Below are 21397 nucleotides of genomic sequence, written 5' to 3'. Positions count from 1 at the left end.
AGCTAAGTATATATTTAACTGTTCCTAACATCTGCAAGTCTATTTTTAACTTGGAGAATGGCAAACTCAAAATGCCATCTTGAATTTTAATTCTAACTTGAGTCACAACCTTAACATAATTTAGCCGTTTCTTATCATAAATTACTACTTGTTACCTGAGAAGCACGACCGTATCCAATTTTGCTATTACCCATAATTTGAACAATGAAACAAAAATAAAGTTCCTCTTGCTCACTTTCCCCGCCAATATTCTTGGTGTAGCTATATTATTTTTATTCTTTTTGCTTCTTGTTTGCTAATATATATAATTAAGTAGAATTAAGGGTCATAAGCCGTTTCAATTGTAAAATGTCAGATATGCAAAAGGTCATGTTAATCATCACTCAATCTTCTCTTTGATTTAATCTCTTTAATTTCTTCTCTTTGACTCAATCATTACTAACAATCTTGCTCCCTGGGAACCACTACTAGAACTATAAGATACTAACGAGTTCTCTTGCAGCTTGACACCGTGTTCTTTGGTGACCTCAAATAAACCAGCTCATTTACATTTTTGCATTTATTAATGTATTTAGCTAAAGCTCTAAGTCAGAGTTTCTAAATGACTTAATAGCAGAATGCTTTTTTTCAAGCAAAATCTTACATGGGAATCTAACCATGGAAAACAACTAAAATATTTCATTACTATACATTTTGTAGGTTCAGATTTACACTTTATCCTATTGTAAATTAATCAGTGAAAACAACACACTGGTGTTCAATCTAATGTTAATATTTAGCAAGTACATACTTGGCCATTTATATTTCTTTATTAGAGGTTTCAAATTTAAATCGAATAGCTGTAGACCTTCTGGATTATCCCTCTTTTGCAGAGTTAAAAAATATCTCTGTTGTAAATCAAAGTTATCATGCCCAGAAGACATCATACCTGTGACCTGTGCTTGCGATTACAATCTTATCTCCTGGTTTCCAAGTTACTGCTTCTTGTAAAATCAATGTCCTTTCCCCGGCCTTTGCCGTATGAGCCAGACGAGTCCAGATCACAGAAACCGGCTGACCTGGAGCCAACAGACAAACTGAGTATTTCTTTCTTTTATTTTTAATTTTTAAATTAATGTTTATTTATTTTTGAGAAAGAGAGAGATTGACAAAGCGCAAGCAGGGTAGGGGCAGAGAGAGAGGGAGACACAGAATCTGAAGCAGGTTCCAGGCTCTGAGCTGTCAGCACAGAGCCTGACATGGGGCTCAAACTCATGTACCATGAGATGGTGACCTGAGCCAAAGTCGGACGCTTAACTGACTGAGGCACCCAGGCATCCACAAACTGAGTATTTCTAAAGATGTGTTTTCTTGCCTAGTGAGAGCTTTATGTATTTTTAATATTTGCCTGAATTGAATCAATTTTGAAAAGGCTCATTTTACCTTGGCATTTTACGCCTTTCTCAAAAAAGAAAAAGAAATATTTAGCATGTTCACTTTATAAAAATAACAATTAAGTTATGATAACATGTGTGGGTCTATAAAACTAAAAAAGATCCTTCTGCAATGATATACTCCATTTAAAACAATCATCTTTACAAAAACACAATATAAATGTGGTGTCTTACTATTGTTAAAATGAGCAGAGGCCTATTACCTTTGCCATTGTTGATAGAAGTTGCTTAAATTGATAACCTAGAGACAAATGAAATGTGTAAATTTCTGAAAATTATGTTAGGATATTTATTTTGTACAATGCAGGATGACAGTTACGATCATAATAGGGATCGTGTTTATACATTCTAAATTTATGAAAGAAACAGATTATTGTAATATAGAAGACTTTAATATAAAAAGGATTCATATCATGCTTCCTTTAAATAAGTAAGCCTGATACCTCAAACATAATCATAATCATTTTTATTTGCTGATAATTTTCTATAATATAGCTATATAGAAGTACAGCTATACAGGGGCGCCTGGGTGGCTTAGTCGGTTAAGCGTCCGACTTTCGCTTAGGTCATGATCTCGCGGTTCGTGGGTTCGAGCCCCGCGTCGGGCTCTGTGCTGACTGCCAGCTCAGAGCCTGGAGCCTGTTTCAGAGTCTGTGACTCCCTCTCTCTCTGACCCTCCCCTGCTCACGCTGTCTCTCTCCTAGAAATAAATAAAACATTTAAAAAAAAAATTAAAAAAAAAAAAAAAGAAGTACAGCTATACACTTATATTTTAAAAAGAGCCCATTTTAAAATACAAACATAAGAAGTTACAACCTTCTGCTTCCGGAGTTAATGCCTTTTTATACAGACAAATGAAAGCAGTAATAATCACCAGTACTCCGCTAAGCGCTAAAATAGGCAAAAGGTGTTGTGAGAACACATACAAAGGAATAAGCAGAACAGTGTAGGGATGACCCAGAGCGGTGTTCCCAGGAGTGACTGGGTTATGAGTCTTGGTAGTATGAAGGGCTGGTCTGCCCGGATAAGGGGAGGGCAGAGATGAAGAGGAACAAAGAGGGGATATATAAAGACAGGAGGGGCTTGGCAAGTTTTCGTTTAGAGTTGTCAGGAGGGTTATCTCTGGTTTCCTGGCTAGTACCTCCTGGACCACTTCCCTGAGCCCTCTGGCTGCCCTACCATGCAGATCCAGGATTCCCTCTCGCACGGCCAGAGTTTTGGCACCATATACTGGGAGCTCAGGAGATCGCAGGTGCCCATGCAAAGTAATGACCGCCCTGTGCTGAAAGGGGGATGCTTCTGTCCCAATCTGCAAGGGAATTCACAACCATCATTCAGAAAGTTAAAAGTCAATATTCACAGTCTAACCACTTAAAAGTAGCCCTTTCTTTTGAGACGTTTTGATTGCTCAGTCATCAATATCTATCTTCCAAAAGATAAACCTTACATTTCCTAGTCAGCCAAGTACACTCTGTAAGATCTCTGGAACATATACTGATTGACTGTAGCCACGTCTCAGAGCTATTTTTTTGTTGTTGTTGTTCCATTTAAAATTTGGCTCTATGATAGCATGCTATTCTCTTCCCATTAAAAGCACAAGAATACTCTGGAAAACATTTTCCCAGAGAAAGGACTTTAGACTAGTAACAGAGACCTACGTAAAGATAAACTTGTGAGAGCTTGTTATAATTAACTATCCATTTTACAAATGGTATTTTACAAAGAATGGAGAGAGGTTAGCAATGATTACGTATCAGGTTCTCTCATATACCTGAAGAATGCCTCCGTCTGTAATTAGAATATTTTCTGCTTGGAGTTCAATGTCAGCTTCATCAAATATTAGAGTTCCACCTATGAATTATACAATTTTGAAACATAACAAAGAAAATTATTATTAATAGCTATTTATTAAATTATATACAACATTTTAATTTCTTATTCTTTTTTAAATGTTTATTTATTTTTGAGAGAAAGAGTGTGCATGGATGTGATTGGGGAAGGGGCAGAGAGAAAGGGAGACAGAGAAAGCAGGCTCTCTACTGACTTCAGAGAGTCTAATGTGGGGCTCAAACTCACAAACTGCAGATCACGACCAGAGCCGAAGTCAGACACTTAAGAGACGGAGCCACTTCTAATTTCTTATTCTTATCTGCTATCACTATGCATGTCACTTTAGCTTCAGTTCTTTAGCAATATAAACTATAAAAATTTCAGGCAAGACCCAGGAGTTGGTAGAAAATTAAATCCCTAGGCAGATTTTTTTCCCTTGACCATTGTTATTTTCTATGCTTTTAAATAGTGCAGCTACATGTTCTATAAACACAAGTATTCAAAATATAAATTAAGGCCAGAAATAATTAAAATTAGGGGTGTATGGGTGGCTCAATCAGTTGAGCGTCCAGCTCTTGATTTAAGCTCAGGTCACAATCCCAGGGTTGTGGGAGAAAGCCCTGCATTAGGCTCTACGCTGAGCATGGATTCTGCTTGAGATTCTCTTTCTCTCCCCCTCTGCCCCTCTCTCTCTAAAAATAAAATAAAATAAAATGTAAAAATTAAAGAAAACCATTTTTATAGAAATCATTATAATGCTGACATTAGCTCTGAACTCCTATCCACTAATTTGCACTAGCAACACCTATAGCCTGATTAGCATTATTAAAGAATGTGCTGAGATATATTTTTATGAGACTGATATAAATTTGTGAGCAGTAGAACTTTACTTATCCAAAGGTGCAACAGTTAATAACTTCAAATAACTGAAACACACTATTATCCCGGAAGTTAAAACAAAAATGAAATACAAAAGTCTTTGAGTAGCTAAAGCCATCATGGCAAAGTTTATACCTGAAAGCCCAAAGCATTTAACTCTTGTCAAACATTGTTTCTTTTACATGCAGTTGTAACAGTTCTGGTTATTTCATCTTCTAAACTAATAACAGAATATCAAGAAGCAGAGAGACACCCAAGTACAATGAAAGCAAGTTCAAAGACAAAGGTGAGAATCACAGCCTGGCACCCAATGGGAGTTTGGGGTGGTCATTTAGTATAGAATTTAGCAAGTCTCTCTGATTTTATAACCCCTGGGACCCACTATACCAGTTTTTTTCTGAATGGAAATACCTTTCACTGCTGTAATTCACCACACATGGAGAGGCACAGGCACATGCAGGTACATTATTATTGAAACAGAAGTTTCACAAAACAACATTTAACTTTAGAAGATGCTTAACCATAAGAATGCAAGACACTCCGAAATTTCCTATTCCATTTCATCAAAATTTTTTGGCTACAACACACTAAATAATGGCATACCACAATTTAAAGGACACAGTATTCCATACTGCATTAAAAACATCACACCACTATGGATATTCATAATCATGAGTTTTAATTAGATTTTCTTCAAGAAATATTCTATAGACAGAATCTAATAAGCAGATTTTCAGAAATTTACCCTGAATAAGCAACATTTTCAGAATCGGTGTATTTTGATCCAGCAAAATTGTCTGTCCTTTAGTGATAACAACTAGAGCCCCTTCCTCTGGGGGAGATTTTCCTCCCCATGAGAAGTTGGAAGACCAAGCATCAACATACAGGAAGTCAGCATCATCCTGTAATAAAACATAAGAAGCTTTTAAACTGAGAGGTTTTATCAGAATTACTCATTCAACTTCTCAAATAAGAAGAAAGCTCAATGAGGAAACATTTTCATCTCTAATATAAAATATAATCTACTTTATTTTTTTTTAATTTTTAAGTCTTTATTTTTGAGAGAGAGAGAGAGAGCGCAAGCCAGGGAGGAGCAGAAAGAGGAGACACAGAATCTGAAGTGGGAACCAGGCTCTGAGCTGTCCGCACAGAGTGGGGCTCCCACTCCACATGATCGTGGGATCATGACCTGAGTCAAAGTTGGACACTTAACCCACTGAGCCACCCAAGTGCCCCAAGTGTAATCTACTTAAGATACGTCATAGCTGTCTGTTGGTTTAATAATAATTATAAAGTGAAAATCAATTACCAATTAGCCCACAATCCAGATAAGTAAAAACCTGAAATCATAAAATATTAGTAACAAGCAACAAAAACATGTTACTTTAAATTTAGTATAGTTACATCTCAGTTATTTTTTGGAGACATTAACAGAGTAAAAAGTCCATTACCAATTACTTCATCTCCCATAATGTCTTCTATTTCTCCTTTTTTTTCTATTTTACTATTGCTATCTTTATTATACTCAACAGCAATTTACCAGTTTGGCCATGCCACTGCTTCTGATGTTGACATGCACTGGAGCCCACCCTGAAGGGGTGTGGGCATCAGTCATACAGATGATATACGTCTTGTTGGAATACTCAATGTCACATTTGGCTTCAGCTATGGTGATGAGAACATCCTGCAAGTTTTCACTGTAAGAAAAGGGTGGGGGGGGCAAAACATTGACTTTTTTCCCTCAAATTGGTCATGGTCCCAATAGGTCACATTGTCAAACCCTATTAATGATATGCACTATTGCAAATATAATGATCTTACTCTATGATCCATCAAAGTGCAGACTGACACTTTTTTCAATAGTAAGTCTTCAAACTATGTGTTGAGAAAAAAAGTAAACAAGATTAAGAAGACAGAACATAAAGCTATACAAATTAGCAGGCATTCCAGAGTTGGGAGAAAAATTGCCTGGGTTCAATTTATTGAAAGAATCTTTGTTGGTCTCTAAAGAGCCACTTTTGTAAGAGATTTTCAGGGATCCTTTTGTTTATGTGATATTTTCACCAAATTCAAAGACTTTAGAATTTAATATCCAAGTAAAAATTCACGTCCAAGGTCTTGAGAAATTAAGTACTTGAGAAATTAAAATTGCCTTCCAGGATTTAAATGATCTGCAGTTTTGAAATCAGCCTTATCCTCCTGAAGAATAATAACAGTGAAATCCATAAATTTGAACCAAATAATGAATCTGTTCAGGAAGAAGGAATCCGGCCACTTACAATGAAATGGACATGATGTATGAAGACATGTTTCATCAACCCAAAGAAGCAGATCATGGTTGGTGATGAGATAGTGGGGTAAACAAAACAACATGTGATTTATACTTGGGGTCTGACTAGGATTTGGGGCAAGTTATTTAAACTCTCTAATTTCAGTCTCCTAAGCATAAAATGGGATAAAAATATCTCAGAGAGGGTAAGGCAGGAAGTTTCTGTGGGGTAGGAAGTTGCCTAACATGGAGTAAGGAGTTGATAAATGTTAGCTGTTAGGACTAGGATGTGCCTCAAGCATGACTTCTGAGCAGACGGGTACACACTGCGTGAGTATATTTAAGTACCGTCCTTACCTAGGAGAAAGGAGGAGTGATGGCTTGAACTTGTACACACTGATGTATGTGTGTGAAGACAGTACCTGAAGCCTGATCCCGTGACTGTAAGCCTGGTGCCCCCTGCTGTACTGCCTCTCTTGGGAGATATTTCAGTGACGAGCGGAGTCAGTGACATGGCATACATAAAAGGGGTCGTGGACTGTGACATATCCTTCCCATTGACCACACTCACTTCACAGACTTGCTCAGGTCCTCTGCCTATGAGAAGAGGATTGAACTGAGGAGAGTTCTGCCATCAGGCCCTTACTCATTCCCCAAAGTCCTATTTTCAATAACATGTTCCTTTTCCTGAAATCACTTCCAATATACACAGGTTATTTTTCAAATAATAAGACTCAAACATCTCAAAGTTCATGTACATTGTCAAAAGGAAAACCCCTTAGATCCTTTCTTGAAGCCTCTTACTGCAGACGATGCTACAAACCTCCCTGTGTAGGTTTCCAGCCCTGGAGGATGCGACAGTGCAAATCAGAGCAGGAAGGAAGGGAGAACCGCTGAGGCGCGCAGGCTGACAGCAGCAGGGAGTGACGGCCAGAAACGAGCCAGGAGAAGCAAAACCACAGACACGGGTATGAAAGTATACAGAGAGGAAGCGGAGCTGGTGTGCAGATAACCTCAAAAACCTGGACAAATCTTGACAACATGGCTGCATTTTTTTAAGTCAGCATATAAACTGATACTGAAATGATAAATAAGCTCATTCATAAAAATGTTATATTTTCTTCAATATTCTTTAAGAAGTCAGGGGGCGCTTGGGTGGCTCAGTTGGTTAAGCGTCCGACTTCACCTCAGGTCATGATCTCACTGCTTGTGGGTTCTAGCCCCACGTCAGGCTCTGTGCTGACAGCTCAGAGCCTGGAGTTGCTTCAGATTCTGTGTCTCCCTCTCCCTAGGGCCCTCCCCCACTTGGACTCTGTCTTTCTCTCTCTATTTCTCTCTCTCTCAAAAATAAACATTAAAAAAAGAAGTCAGAAAAGAAGTAAAAATGTTTGTAAAGACTTCATTAAATTTTGTTCATGCTTTTTTAAAATGCATACAAACCATTTTTTTTTTATTCACCCAGAGCATTCCTTTTGTTTCATCTTAAATTTCACTGGACAATTTCTTGTGTACTTAAAATTCCAGATGTTTAAACTTCACAAGAGCACAATAACCCAAGAATTAGGGTTAATAATATCTCCATTTAATAGATGGATAAACTGAAACAGAGTTCAGCTATTTAGTTGAGGTGACACAGTAAGTGGCAAAATGACATTCAGGGGCTCCTGAGAGCCGGGTTCTTAACCACTAAATAAAAACAAATAAGAGTAATAATAATAATAACAGCAGCAAATCACATATCATGTTTCAGATATCATTCCATCCACTTTACGTACATTAACTGATTAAGCCTTACAATAATCCAAAAAGTAGGCAAATGTGATTATTCTCAGTTTGCAGATGAGGAAACTGAGACACAGAAAAGTTAATAACCTGTCTAAAGAAACACCTTGGGTTTGAATCTTGGCAATGCATTACCAGGGTTTACACTCATACTATCCTGTCTTTAATGGAAATCTAATAGTTCAATAGGAATTAAAAATGTGTCCTCCATTTAGCATGCTCAGTTTATGTGATAAACTAAAAAAACCACAATTTATTATAAACAATTCAATCTAGCCCAAATGTTATGAATCTTGGAAGAAATATAAACTTAGAAAACAAAGTTCTACAGAAATTATTTAAAGTCAGGACAGTCATAAAGGTGATTCAATGTCCCCAAAACTTGGAGGAAGAAATTTAGACTCTAATTTCTTTAACATTACTATTTCTCAAAGACTGCCATTCTTTTTTCTGACTACTTACCATTATGATGTGGAATTTTACATAATAGAGTTGTGCGGTTGGATTTAAGCCTGTCAACTGCACATTCTGAGCCACATACTAATATAGTTGAGGTTTGTGCATTAAACCCGGTGCCTGTCACAGTCATGGTCTGACCACCACCGAAGCTCCCTAGTAAAGAAATATAAAAGGGAAAAATACAGCTAATGAAAAAAAAAAAAAAAAACCTCCTCTGTGTATATATTTTAAAACCTGAAACGGAAGTAAATTACAATAAATGAAATGATTCTTAGAACTGAAATCATATAGTATATACTATATTAAGGCAACAGAATCTCTTTTGATGGTAGTATTTTAAAACCTTTACTGAGTAAACACTACATCCTGTCATTGATTTCAACTACTTCTAGGAACCAAAATTTTACTCACCAGAGATCTCAAAGAGAGTAGTCAAAACATAAATGTAAAATAAATAAAATAAAATTACTATTTAATTAGAAGAGCATTGGTTAAACCTTCTTAAGGTTTTTAACCACTAAAGTAACTTTCAAATAGAAAAAAATATTTATGTATTTGTAATTATAGGTTGGTGACGTCTAAATATGATTTTATAAAACTATGTAAGACTAAGAGAAATATAGGCTGTAAATGAATATTTTGAAGTGATTGATATATGCACATGCTTATTTGATGGATAAACAGACTATTTTAATGGGTTATAGGAACTACGAATCTCAGCAGTGTTATAAGAATACTATTTTCTAAATAAGATTACGTATTTACTGAAACAATATAAAATATTTATAGGCTCCTACACATTCATGGCTACCTTGGCTTGGGTGAATATTCTGAATAGCGAGTGGGTACTCAAACACAACTGTAGACACAGCAAAGCCTTTTGTCTTATGATGCATCATGACAGGAAAAGTACCACCAGCATGCTCTCCAACGACACACTGAAGGACGTTATCGTTGACCATGGTCACATTACACTGGATATTGTTTATCATCACAGAAATTTCCAAGACATCAAAACCAAAATTAGATCCAGTGATTTGAATTTGGGTTCCTGGTGGACCTTAAAAAAAAAAAAACAAGACAAACCAAACAATATATCTAAATTCCAGCACTTATACATGCATTTAAAGATACACTTAATTACTTCTGTAAACAAAATAATATCTAGTAATTTAAAGCTTAAAATAAATATTAACAAAATACAAAGGTTGGCTATACCATATATTACAATCTATAGTATATTTACTATAAATTATCTCAATATTCATTATTTTCCAGTGCATTGTTATTCTACTGCTACTTTTTAAAAAATTTTTTTAATGTTTTATTTATTTCTGAGAGAGAGAGAGACACCATGAGCAGGGGAGGATCAGAGAGAGAGGGAGACACAGAATCTGAAACAGGCTCCAGGCTCTGAGCTAGCAGTCAGCACATAGCCCAACGTGGGGCTCAAACCCATGAACCATGAGATTGTGACCTGAGCCAAAGTCGGACGCTTAACCGACTGAGCCACCCAGGCGTTCTCTATTACTAATGTTAATGTTAATTCAGGCTACTGCAGAAGAAGGGAAAATAGAAGAAAAAAGATTTAGAATTAAGAAGTATGAATGTCTGAGGCACCTGGGTGGCTCAGTGGGTTGTGTCTGAGTCTTGGTTTTGGTTCAGGTCATGATCTTGTGGTTCATGGGTTCAAGACCCATGTCAGGCTTTGCACTGACAGTGTGGAACCTGCTTGGAGTTCTCTCTCTCTTCCTTTCTCTCAGCCCCTTACCTGCTCATGCTCGCTTGCTTTCTCTCTCTCTCAAAATAAATAAATAGCCTTAAAAAATATGAATGTCTGAGCAGGGATGGTGAGTTGGAGTATATTTTATAAACGAGGCTTAAATTTTTTATTTTTAGTACTTTCTTGATATTTTAGTACTTTCCTCTTTTGAGGATGGATTATTTTTCTTAATAAATAGTTTCAATATATGCTTGGTAAATACAGAAACAAGGAATTAATTTAGAGAATTATCATTTTAAAGACCACAGATATTAATGAGATCTATCATGCTACGAACAGTTTTAAGTACAAGCTAGGGGTGCCTGGATGGCTCAGTCAGTTAAGTGTCTGACTTTGGCTCAGGTCATAGTCTCACAGTTCGTGGGTTCAAGCCCCACGTCGGGCTCTGTGCTGACAGCTAGCTCAGAGCCTGAAGCCTGTCTTCAGATTCTGTGTCTCCCTCTCTCTCTGACCCTCCCCTGCTCATGCTGTCTCTATCTCTCTCTCAAAAATAAATAAAAGACATTAAAAAATGTACAAGCCAAAAAATGAGTTTTTAGTCTTAATTTTTTAATTTTGTCTAGCATTTTTACCTTTCAAATGGTAGTATTGTTCTAAGTTTGATCCATTGCCTTTTCTCTTTAGTAAATAAAGCAGTTCAGTTCTCACTTGTCTGCAAGTTATGTAACTTCAAATACATTGCTTGAAAGAGACATTCAGGGGCACCTGGGTGGCTCAGTCGGTTAAGCATCTGACTCTTGATTTCAACTCAGGTCATCATCTCACGGTTCCAAGAGTTTGAAGCCCATGTTGCTTGGGATTCTCTTTTTCCCCATCTCTCTACCTCTCTCTTTCTCTCATTCTCTAAAAGTAAATAAATAAACTTTACTTTTATTTTTTTATGTTTTATTTATTTTTGAGAGAGTGTAAGTGGGGGAGGGGCAGAGAGACAGAGAAAGAGGCAGAGAGGAAGAGAGACAAAGAGACAGGATCTGAAGCAGGCTCTGCACTGACCACAGAGAGTCTGATGTAGGACTTCAACTCACAAACTATGAGATCATGACCTGAGTCAAAGTCAGACGCTCAACTGACTGAGCCACCCAGGTGCCCTTAAATAAACTTTTCTTTTTTTAAAGAAAGAGACATTCAGGAAAAGAGATGGGACAGAAATGGCTCATGGAAATAAAAACATATGCCAATATCCAGTTCATCATTTGCAATGATTACAAATACATGGGAGAAAAGTATGTTATTGCTATTATTAATGTTTGCTTTTTTAAAAATTCCTCAATGAGAAAGCTTAATGTAACAAAGGAAATTTCAATAGCAAACTTCTTGAAGGGAGAGAATACATCTTAACCAAACCTGGCACATCTTCTGGTAATATAAACTTAAGACTATTTTCAAATAGCCTTTTAAAAAAAAGCTAACATTTAATTATTTTCTTATTAAAGTTACCATTCTAAATTATATTATATGAATTAATTTATTTAACCTTATCAGGAAGGTACTTGCATGTATAAGGGAACTCATATTTAAAAGAACTTTGTCCAAAGTTGTATCACTATAAACTAGAAAAACCATGATTTGAACCTAGGCTTCAAGGCCATGTTCTCACCATTACACTACAGCTGCCTCTCCAGAATTCGTTATGTAGATGATAAGCATTCCAACACCCTGAAGATGATCAGAAACAGCATAGAATAATGACAAAAATTATGAAAACTATCTATTCTTAGCTTAGAAAAATGTGTTATACTAAATCCTAAAGCAAAACTTATTTCATAATATTTTTTCCATCTGAATGGGTCAATTACCTTCTTAAAAAGAACTCTGTTGAGTTAGCTAGTTAGTATTCGATTATAGTTTCATGGAAACTACATAGAAAAACTTTCAATGTTTAGTAAGACCACCTACTTCTGAATTTTAACAGTTGCTTCCTGTGCCATACCAGCATTAATGACATAAATTATCAATTTAACTCACAAATATCCATCTATTTCTTCCTCACTTTGAAAGTCAGGTCAAGTTAAAAAGGATTTTGTTTCAAAATAGAAGTTGGAATTTGACTAAAAATTTTATCATAAGAATGTGCAAAACATAGTTATAAAATGGAAACTACACAGAACTCAAATCCCATGTATTAACTGGTTTATGTGGATTGCCTAAGAACACATCTTAATAATCATTTATAAACGTTATTCCATTTTGACACTAATAAATATTACTGATAATACCACATCAAGACAATGAAAGGAAGGTATTGGCGTACCTGTCTTTGGATTTATTTCTCTGAGAAGCGGCGTATCCTCCAAGGCATATATAAATGACAGAGGTGGATAAGCAACTGCATTCACAAAGATCTTCAATGTGGCGTTCCCCGCCGTCCCTGCCTGGGTACTGCAGCGGACTTCACTGGGGTTGACAGAAACAATTTCACAAGGTTCATCCCCAACAGTGACTGTGGTATTGCCTGGATAGAACCCATTTCCTGTGATCACCAAAGTGGTTCCACCAGCCACGCTTCCAGAAGTGGGTGTGACAGATGCAACAGCGGGGCTGCTAACGGTAAGGGTTCCCAGGGCCGCGCCTTTACTTCCCACCACAACACTAAGAGGATGAAGTCCAGCTGGGAGAGGGCTCACCAGCACAGTAATGTTATTGTCATTAACATCTATTGCTCTGACCTGCTGGTTTCCAATGAAAACAGCAATGTCTTTCAAGGCAGTACCAAAACCACCTCCTTCAATAAGAACTTCTACAGGTCCTTTGATGGAGTTTGGTAAGATTCTTGTTACAAAAGCAGTGATGCTTTCTAAGTACGAAAAGCTGCAGCTCCCCTGGCACTGGGCAGGCACTCCATGTATTAGAAGACCCACTTTCACCAGCTGTTGGGGAGCAGGGGATGTTTCACACTCAATGGCTGTGTAACTTACAGACAGAACTTTACATGGCAAATGACCCATATAGACTTCTGCACCTGCAGAAGAGCCTGCAAATCCAGAGCCTTGGATGGTCACTCTGGTCATTCCTCTAGTTGATCCTGCATTTGGCAGCACCATGTTGATGTTCGGCAAAAGTACAAACCGCCCATCAAATTCACTGGACAGTGTGTTGAGAGCAGTGCCCAAGTTGTAGACAGTTAATGTGACAATTTCCCTGATGCCAACGTCCATTGAGTTTTGAGGGTCAATACGACAAGTAATGGAATTATCACTACTTTCTTCCACAATACAGGGGTGGCTACCAATTGTAACCTGAAAGGAAAATGAATACGGAAACAAGTGGATACATTACTGTAGTATGAACTTAAATTTTATATTGACAGCAACTGAATTTTAAAAATATAATCATGTGCAAACTTTTTTCTTCATAAAACTAATTTGGGGGGGCTGATTAAAGCATCTCTTGGATCAATCTTAAAACTAAATTATGACCATACATGAATGGTCATAGCTACATTATTCATAATAGTCGAAAAGGTAAAAACAATCTAAATGCCCATGAACTGATAAATGGATAAATACATTGTGTATATTATATAATGGGATATTATTCAGCCGCAAAAAAAAAATGAAGCACTGATAAACATGGTACAATGTAGATGAACCTTGAAAACATTACACTAAGTGAATAAAGCTGGTCACAAATGACCACATACATTATTCTGTTTATAAAAATGGTCAAGAATAGGGAAGTCCATAAAGACAGAAAGTAGATTAATAGTTGTTTAGGGATGGAGGGTTGGAAAGGTTGAGGGTAATGTCTAAGGGTTAAGGGTTCCTTTTTGGGGTGAAATGTTCTAAAATTGAGTTTGGAGATGGATACACAATTCTGTGAATGTACTAAAAGCTCTTGAATTATGCACTTTAAATGGGTGAATTGTATGGTATATGAATTATATTGCAATAAAGCTGTTAGGAACTACCTTATGAGGTTATGGATGAAATATTTTCCTTTTACTGAGTATACAGTATAAAATAGAGATTGTTATAATCTTACCTTATTAGCACATGTGAGATTACTGAAGCCACGTCCAGTAATTGTTATTAATTCATGTAGTGTTCCGGCAGAAGGACTAATGTTGTTTATAGATGGCGAAAAACAACTTGAAAGCTCAAAGACCAATCTATTTGAATTTTTAACCCCGGTATTGTTCAGGCCACACAGGGGTTCTGTTGCTACGCAGTCTGCCCCAGAGCTCCCCAAGTGCAAACTCGCAGCTCCTTTAGACAAAAAGAACTTCCTGTAAGTCATGTATAAATATTCTAAAACAAGATCTGTTTTCAGAATGCATTACTCTTTATTTTATATTCCATTAAAACTTTCTTTTGTTTTAATGACAAGGGGGGCTCAAGCAGTACAAAGTTAAAATAAAGATCTGGACAAAGACAGTACAGTAAAGAGAGAAAAGTGAATATAAAATTAATTTATTTTTCAATTTTTCTAAAGCCAGATCCTACAGGGAAAATAAAACAATAACATCATTTCACTTTTCATATATTTTGGGGCACATACAGAGAGTTGGAACTTTATTTTTTAGTTTTTTTTAAGTTTATATTTTTATTTCGAGAGAGAGAGCCGGGGTGGGGGTGGGGGACAGAGAGAAAAAAAGAGAGAGAGAGAGCCCAAGTAGACTCTGCACTGTCAGCACAGAGCCCTACATGGGGCTGGAACCCACAAACTGTGAGATCATGACCTGAGCTGAAGTTAAGACTTGGATGCTCAACTGATTGAGCCACGCAGGCTCCCTCAGGGTGTCAGAACTACTTCTCATTTGAGGCACCCAAGGATTCTGGAAGAATATGGCAGGACAACATTAACATGGGCCTCATTTTATAGAACAAATTCCAGTCTTAGAACAGTACAGATTTATCCAAGGTCATGTGGTTGGTCAGAGACAGAAGCAGTGTTAGAACTAGTCATCTGCCTCTTCCTCCAGAGAGGTCACACACACCGTGGGTCACTGCAGTGACAGAATTTCCATCTTTTTTAATTTTTTTTTTTATTTCTGAGAGAGAGAGAAAGAAAGCGTGAGCAGGGGAGGGTCAGAGAGAGAGAGAGAGAGAGATACAGAATCTGAAACAGGCTCCAGGCTTTGAGCTGGCTGTCAGCACAGAGCCCGACGCGGGGCTTGAACTCACAAACTGTGAGATCATGACCTGAGCCAAAGTTGGACGCTTAACTGACTGAGCCACCCAGGCGCCCCCAGAGTTTCCATCTTTAACCCTCTTACCTGGAGCATATGTAGCTTCAGTACTACCCACAAACAGGTGCAGGGGAATGTGTCTGGTTTCAGCTGGTAAAACATTAATGACTCCTTGGAGAAAAATAGAGCGAGACTCATCAACATACCCGCTGCTATAATAATGGATTCCAGGTGAAGTAAATTGGTAAGAAAATGAACCTGCCATAAAATAAGATTGTACGTAATAAATACAAGCAATTAATGCATCCTCATAAATAAGTTTCAAATGATCATTCAAACACACATGCAGATGACAGGTTTCTTATTTTTCATGCACGTGATAGTTCAACAGGATGCAGTAAAAAAGGATTCACTGACTATAAAAGAACTATTTTGCATAATGAAATTACATTCCAGGAAGACAAGATCCAGCATTAATTTTTCTAGAAAACCACGTCCAGTCTGGCATATTTTACTAAATTTTAAAGAATAACTCAACATTCATTGAAAAATAAATAATACTTTGTGTTTATGAGAAAAAGTTCAAACTGATATAGATAGATCACAAAACAGACAGTCTAACAGGACACTTTACACTGAGTTGTTCTAGGAGACATACTGATTTTAAGGTTGATTCCAATCAACAGAACTTTGTTACTTGCTACCAGGCTGGTGTGATTAAAACACAAACTCTAATTTTCTTTGTATTTTGCTTATTTCAATATTTTTTTTCAATCGGTTGATTATTCCAGATTGAATAAAGACATTTCTGATATCAGAACTCATCTCTGATGTGTAAAATACTTTATTTATATTCACTTATAATAGGTTTATAAGTTTGTAGTATTTTTACTGTAGCAATACAATGTCAAATAAATCATTTGTGCATTTGCAACATATTATTTATGCAAAAGTATTTTAAAGTTAATAGTATCTTTTTATTATATCTAGGAAAAAGAAGCATGACACAAAATGCAACAAAGCAGAAACATACCTGATGCAGATTTTTCTTTTCCATTGGTAAATCCTTTGCCATCATAAATTACACTTCCAGGACTGGATACAGAGAAAACCCTATATCCTATTCCCTTAAGAAATGGATGCGCTTGCCAATGCCACGTCACTGTATCTCCCACAGATACATTTAAGACTGATGGTGACCAGGCATAACCTAATCCATGTACTGGGAGCAAGAATTGAGATACATTTTAAAGGAAAAAAGGAAAATGAGTAAAAATTGTTAATAATTGTCTTTGAAAGTATTGCATTTTTATACTGCTACTAGCAAAAAAAAAAAAAAACGCTTTTAAGTTAACATACTAAATTTTGTATGTGCATAATTTAGACACATAACAAAAATAAACAGAAATAATGGAAAGTAAGATCATGAGATGAGAAGCTAAGGAAAAAAATTAACATACACTTCCAAAACTGATGATCAAGAAAAAATTTGAAAAAAATCAGAAATTCAATAACAAGTTGTTCAGGAATGTCACATGGAATATTCTTTTAAAGCTATGGTCAATTCTTTAAACATAAGAATTTTCTCAGGCATTGAGGCATGCAAAAATCTATATAATTCTAATTTGAATATTTATTTTGAAACCTATAACCAATAATAAACAACAGAGGCTCAGTAAGTTCAGGACTGCAGTAAAATCGACTGGCGATTCCTCATTAGGCAATTGTAGTCTAGCCTTTAAGACTAAAGTCTACCACTGATGCATTCTATATGTGGCCCCCTGGGTCAGAGGGATAAAGTATAGACAAATTATTGAGAAATTATAGAAAGAAATAGCAATACTTATTCTCTGAATACTTTCAAGTACCTAAATAAAATGAAATCAATTTCAGGGTAAAGTGCTTCCACTATTTACAATATATAAACGTTGGCTGATACCTGAATCTTCTCCACTGTTGGTAATCCTAAATGTATTCCCTGTTGAATGAAGAACACATTTTATTACATTTTCTGATGATGAAATCACACTGCAATGGAAGGACCCTAGAAAGAAAAAAGATGGGGGAAATTTTTTCTCAAATATTTTTTGTAAAATATAGAGATGAAGTGTAAGTAGTAAACAGTCAAGTCGCTACAAAAACTCCACATTATGTAGCAGGATCTTTGATACTTTTCTGAGAGTTATGTTTGAGTATTGATTATTTTTATAACAGAGACCTTAGCTTTTTAAAGTGTTTTATAATGCATTAAATGTAAAATACTTATTAAAATCAAAAACAGTTATTCAGATTCACTTTACTACCTTAACCAAAGACACTTAACCTTTTATACGCTAATAGAAAAATAACGTTTTCATGACTGAAGAGTATTTGTGTAATAACTCCACACCTATAAGCACATCCTTTACAGCGAGAAAAAGTGATAATGCTCTTCAGTGAGGATGAAATTCTTACCTAAGAGCACAGTGTTCTCAGTCGGTATTGTGCTAAACCCGAAACCCAGAATAGTGATTTCAGTTCCACCATATAAAGAGCCTCTCTGTGGAAACATGGTCGTCACTTCCAAAATATACTGTATAGAAGCATTTAACTTATCTCTGCAAATAAAAAATTGGCAGATGCTTCAGTGACTTTTCCATGGTATCCTATTACTAAACTCTCATTAGGATATGATTCATTTCAGAAGAGGAAGTAGTTGAGTATTTAATTAGACATTACTTTTTCAAACTAGATAATTTGATAATTATCATGGCCTTAATTTCATTGGATGGTCTGCATCTGTGTGTATATACAATAATAATAACATATAGTATATGTAACAATGTACTATATATATAATCATAATATATATATATAATAGTTTTTCCCTAACAATGAAAATTAGATTTCTGAAAATCCCATGGCAGAATAATTTGAGATGGAGGATCTTAAAATACTGTGAAATAAATATGGTTATAAGAACTGAGGTCACAAGGAATACGTGATGTCTTTTAAAATATTTTATTCATTAGAGTAAAATATAAAGGCAGCATTCATTAACTGTAAGAGAACAGAAATGAAATTCCATACATTTTATTTAAGAAATAGGAGTGCCTGGGTGGCTCAGTTGGTTAAGCATCTGACTTTGGCTCAGGTCATGATCTCACCATTCATGGGTTTTGAGCCTGCTTCAGATTCTGTGTCTCCTCTCTCTCTGCCCCTCCTCTACTTGTGTGCGCTCTCTCTCTCTCTCTCTCTCGCTCTTTCTCTCAAAAAAATAAAAAATTTAAAAAATTTTTTAAAGTTTTATGCAACTAATTTGAATTTATTATTATTCTATGTATCTTCGAAGCTTGTCATGATCTCCCTCCCCACTATTTCAATGAGAGAGTTTTAAATTTGTCTTGCTTTGGTCCAGACAGTGTGTCTCCTAGGAAGTCATGCTGTTTTGACCTGATATATAGAAGTAGATTCCTACATCCCAGCTCTCACCATAACTAAAATGAGTCTTTGTATTAACTTTTATTTCACTTCCTCTGTATAACTGAATTGCTATGTCTTTTTAAATTTTTATTTATTTATTTATTTATTTGAAAAGAGGTGAGGGGAGAGGGGCAAAGGGCACTAGAGAGAATCTTAAGCAGGCTCCACGCCCAGTGCAGAGACCAACGCGGGGCTCAATCCCGCGACCCTGGGATCATGACCTGAGCTGAAATGAAGAGTTGGACGCTCAACCACTGAGCCACCCAGGTGTCCCTGGATTGGTATTTCTTAAACTGCCAGTGAAATGCCTTATTTGTATGCTATCACTTCTATTCATTCTGTCCATCACGCCAAAGCACAAAGCAGCCGCTCTTCTATAGCCCATGTGAGCTCTGCCCTGGGAATCAAAGAGCTGATGTAGTTCTGGGGCCTGCTCATGGTTGCTGTTGCTCATCTACTTCACCTCAAGATTCTACTGAGATAATCTCTCCTCCTACTCTGACATCAGCTTTACCTGCATTTTTGTTAAATTCCTAAATTTCAGTTTCATCTTTTTCTAAGTATTCTAAATCAGTACTTTCTTTAGGCCAGCACTAAAATTTTACTTTAAAATTTTAACAAACAGCTTCCAGGAAGAAAATAGTGAACAGTTACCTACAGGAAAAAACCAAAGAATGATTCTCTCCATCCTCTCCTTTAGATGGCCAGCACCTACCAAGCCAGCACCTTGGCTTAATTGTCACCTTTTAGAGAGTGCTTTCCTGTCCCTCAGGAAAAAGTGTTCTCTACGATGTGCTCTTAGAGACCTGAGACCTCTTATTCATAGCCTTTTCCACACTTATAATTAAGTCACTGATGGGATCTGTTTGGGTATTGCCTCCCCAACAAAATTGTGGGTATTCTTAACGGCAGAGGACATGTCCCTCTTATTCTGCACTGTGAATTCAGCACTGAGCAAGTAACTAACTGCTCGGTAAGTATATCCAAAATGAATGAAAATTATGTGATATATACATAAATCTAATTCTACAGAGAAATCTTACAACCTAATCTGAATTGTTCTCAAAACTAAGCACATATTGTACTTTATGAGATATTTTCAGAATCTTTTGCAAAAGGAGATAGAGATGGGTTAAGAAAGCAACTGCAAATATTAGATTAATGACTACTTGTTTTATTATCCCAAAGCAATTAGCCCCTTGGGTTCCACAACCCCACGAGTTTATGGTCATTACTATACCTTGTTGATGCAAAACCCCAGTTTCTGACTTCTACGTAGATATCATGTTTTCCAGGAGACAGCTTGGGCAAAAGACATCTTATATCTGTGAAATTCCGGTGAAAGATCTGGCAGGGTCTTCCTCCAACATACACCTCCACGTTTTGTGTGAGTTCATTTCCAAAGTTATAACCCTTAACTGTTAAATTAACTTCTCCTATTATTTTAAAAGAGAATAAAGGTTTTACAAGAAGATTCCACTTTTTATATGGCATAAATTTGCATATTAAGCAAATGAACTTACTATGTGACATAAAATTTGCATATTAAGTAAACAAACTCATTTCTTATCTTTTACCAGATTTAAGAAATCCTAACACTGCAGAGGCAAAGAAAAATCAGTGCAAGAACTGATAGCTGCCATGTGGAGATAAAATTCATCTTTAATTTTTTCACAGGGGAAAAAGATGGCAAAGTACTTTCTTAAAAACTTAATATTTCTCTCCTTATCACACATGTGCCAAGTGAAATAATAAATAGACTGACCTAATAAAACTTGTGGCTGGTTTTGCTTTAAGAAACAACTGCAGAGGCACCTGGGTGGCTCAGTTGGTTAAGTGTCCTACTTTGGCTGAGATCATGATCTTGCAGTTCGTGAGTTTGAGCCCTGCATTAGACTCTTTGCTGTCAGCACAGAGCCCACTTTGGATCCTCTGTCCCCCTCTCTTTCTGCCCCTACCCCATGCACGCTTGATTTTCCTCCCTCTCTCTCTCAAAAATAAATATTAAAAGAAACAATTGCAGGAGAAACTATACTTCCAAAACCTTTCTAGAAATAGTTTACATATATATATGTGACATATACATACATATATCTTACAAATACATATCTTGTATATACATCTTTCATGTACATGTCAAATGACTGTTTTTATTAAAATTTTCCTTACCTAGTATTGTTCGTACTTTTGGACTAAAATCAGTTATAACTGGAGTCTGCAAACAATTGTAACTATAAGCATCCTTTGCTGTGGTTTGAAATCCATTGGTAATAACTGAAATATCAAATGTACCCTCAGTTCTCTGAAATAATAAGAAAAAAAATTAGAAAATATTCAATGTTGAGTTGAAGAAATCTGATGGCTAAAAACAA

The 21397-nt window shown here is 36.3% G+C and overlaps 1 protein-coding gene across 1 annotated transcript in view; it reads right to left on the bottom strand.

Moving 5' to 3' along the window:
• The window catches only part of PKHD1L1 (PKHD1 like 1), a 147041-nt gene that overhangs the window by 76007 nt on the left and 49637 nt on the right, over positions 1-21397 (bottom strand). Inside the window, exons 30-45 of the mRNA XM_039254390.1 lie at positions 21195-21327; positions 20266-20461; positions 18018-18160; positions 17503-17607; positions 16597-16785; positions 15651-15821; positions 14417-14640; positions 12687-13671; positions 9464-9712; positions 8656-8805; positions 6834-7008; positions 5683-5839; positions 4888-5044; positions 3205-3284; positions 2613-2742; positions 929-1058 (exon numbers count right to left, since the gene is read on the bottom strand). Of these exons, the coding sequence (XP_039110321.1) occupies positions 929-1058; positions 2613-2742; positions 3205-3284; positions 4888-5044; positions 5683-5839; positions 6834-7008; positions 8656-8805; positions 9464-9712; positions 12687-13671; positions 14417-14640; positions 15651-15821; positions 16597-16785; positions 17503-17607; positions 18018-18160; positions 20266-20461; positions 21195-21327 (3374 nt within the window). The remainder of the gene's footprint in view (positions 1-928; positions 1059-2612; positions 2743-3204; positions 3285-4887; positions 5045-5682; positions 5840-6833; positions 7009-8655; positions 8806-9463; positions 9713-12686; positions 13672-14416; positions 14641-15650; positions 15822-16596; positions 16786-17502; positions 17608-18017; positions 18161-20265; positions 20462-21194; positions 21328-21397) is intronic.

Source organism: Hyaena hyaena, unplaced genomic scaffold (assembly GCF_003009895.1).
Source record: "Hyaena hyaena isolate Hyena2069 unplaced genomic scaffold, ASM300989v1 scaffold_482, whole genome shotgun sequence".
Lineage (NCBI taxonomy): Eukaryota > Metazoa > Chordata > Mammalia > Carnivora > Hyaenidae > Hyaena > Hyaena hyaena.
This window is presented reverse-complemented; position numbering and strand designations above follow the sequence as displayed.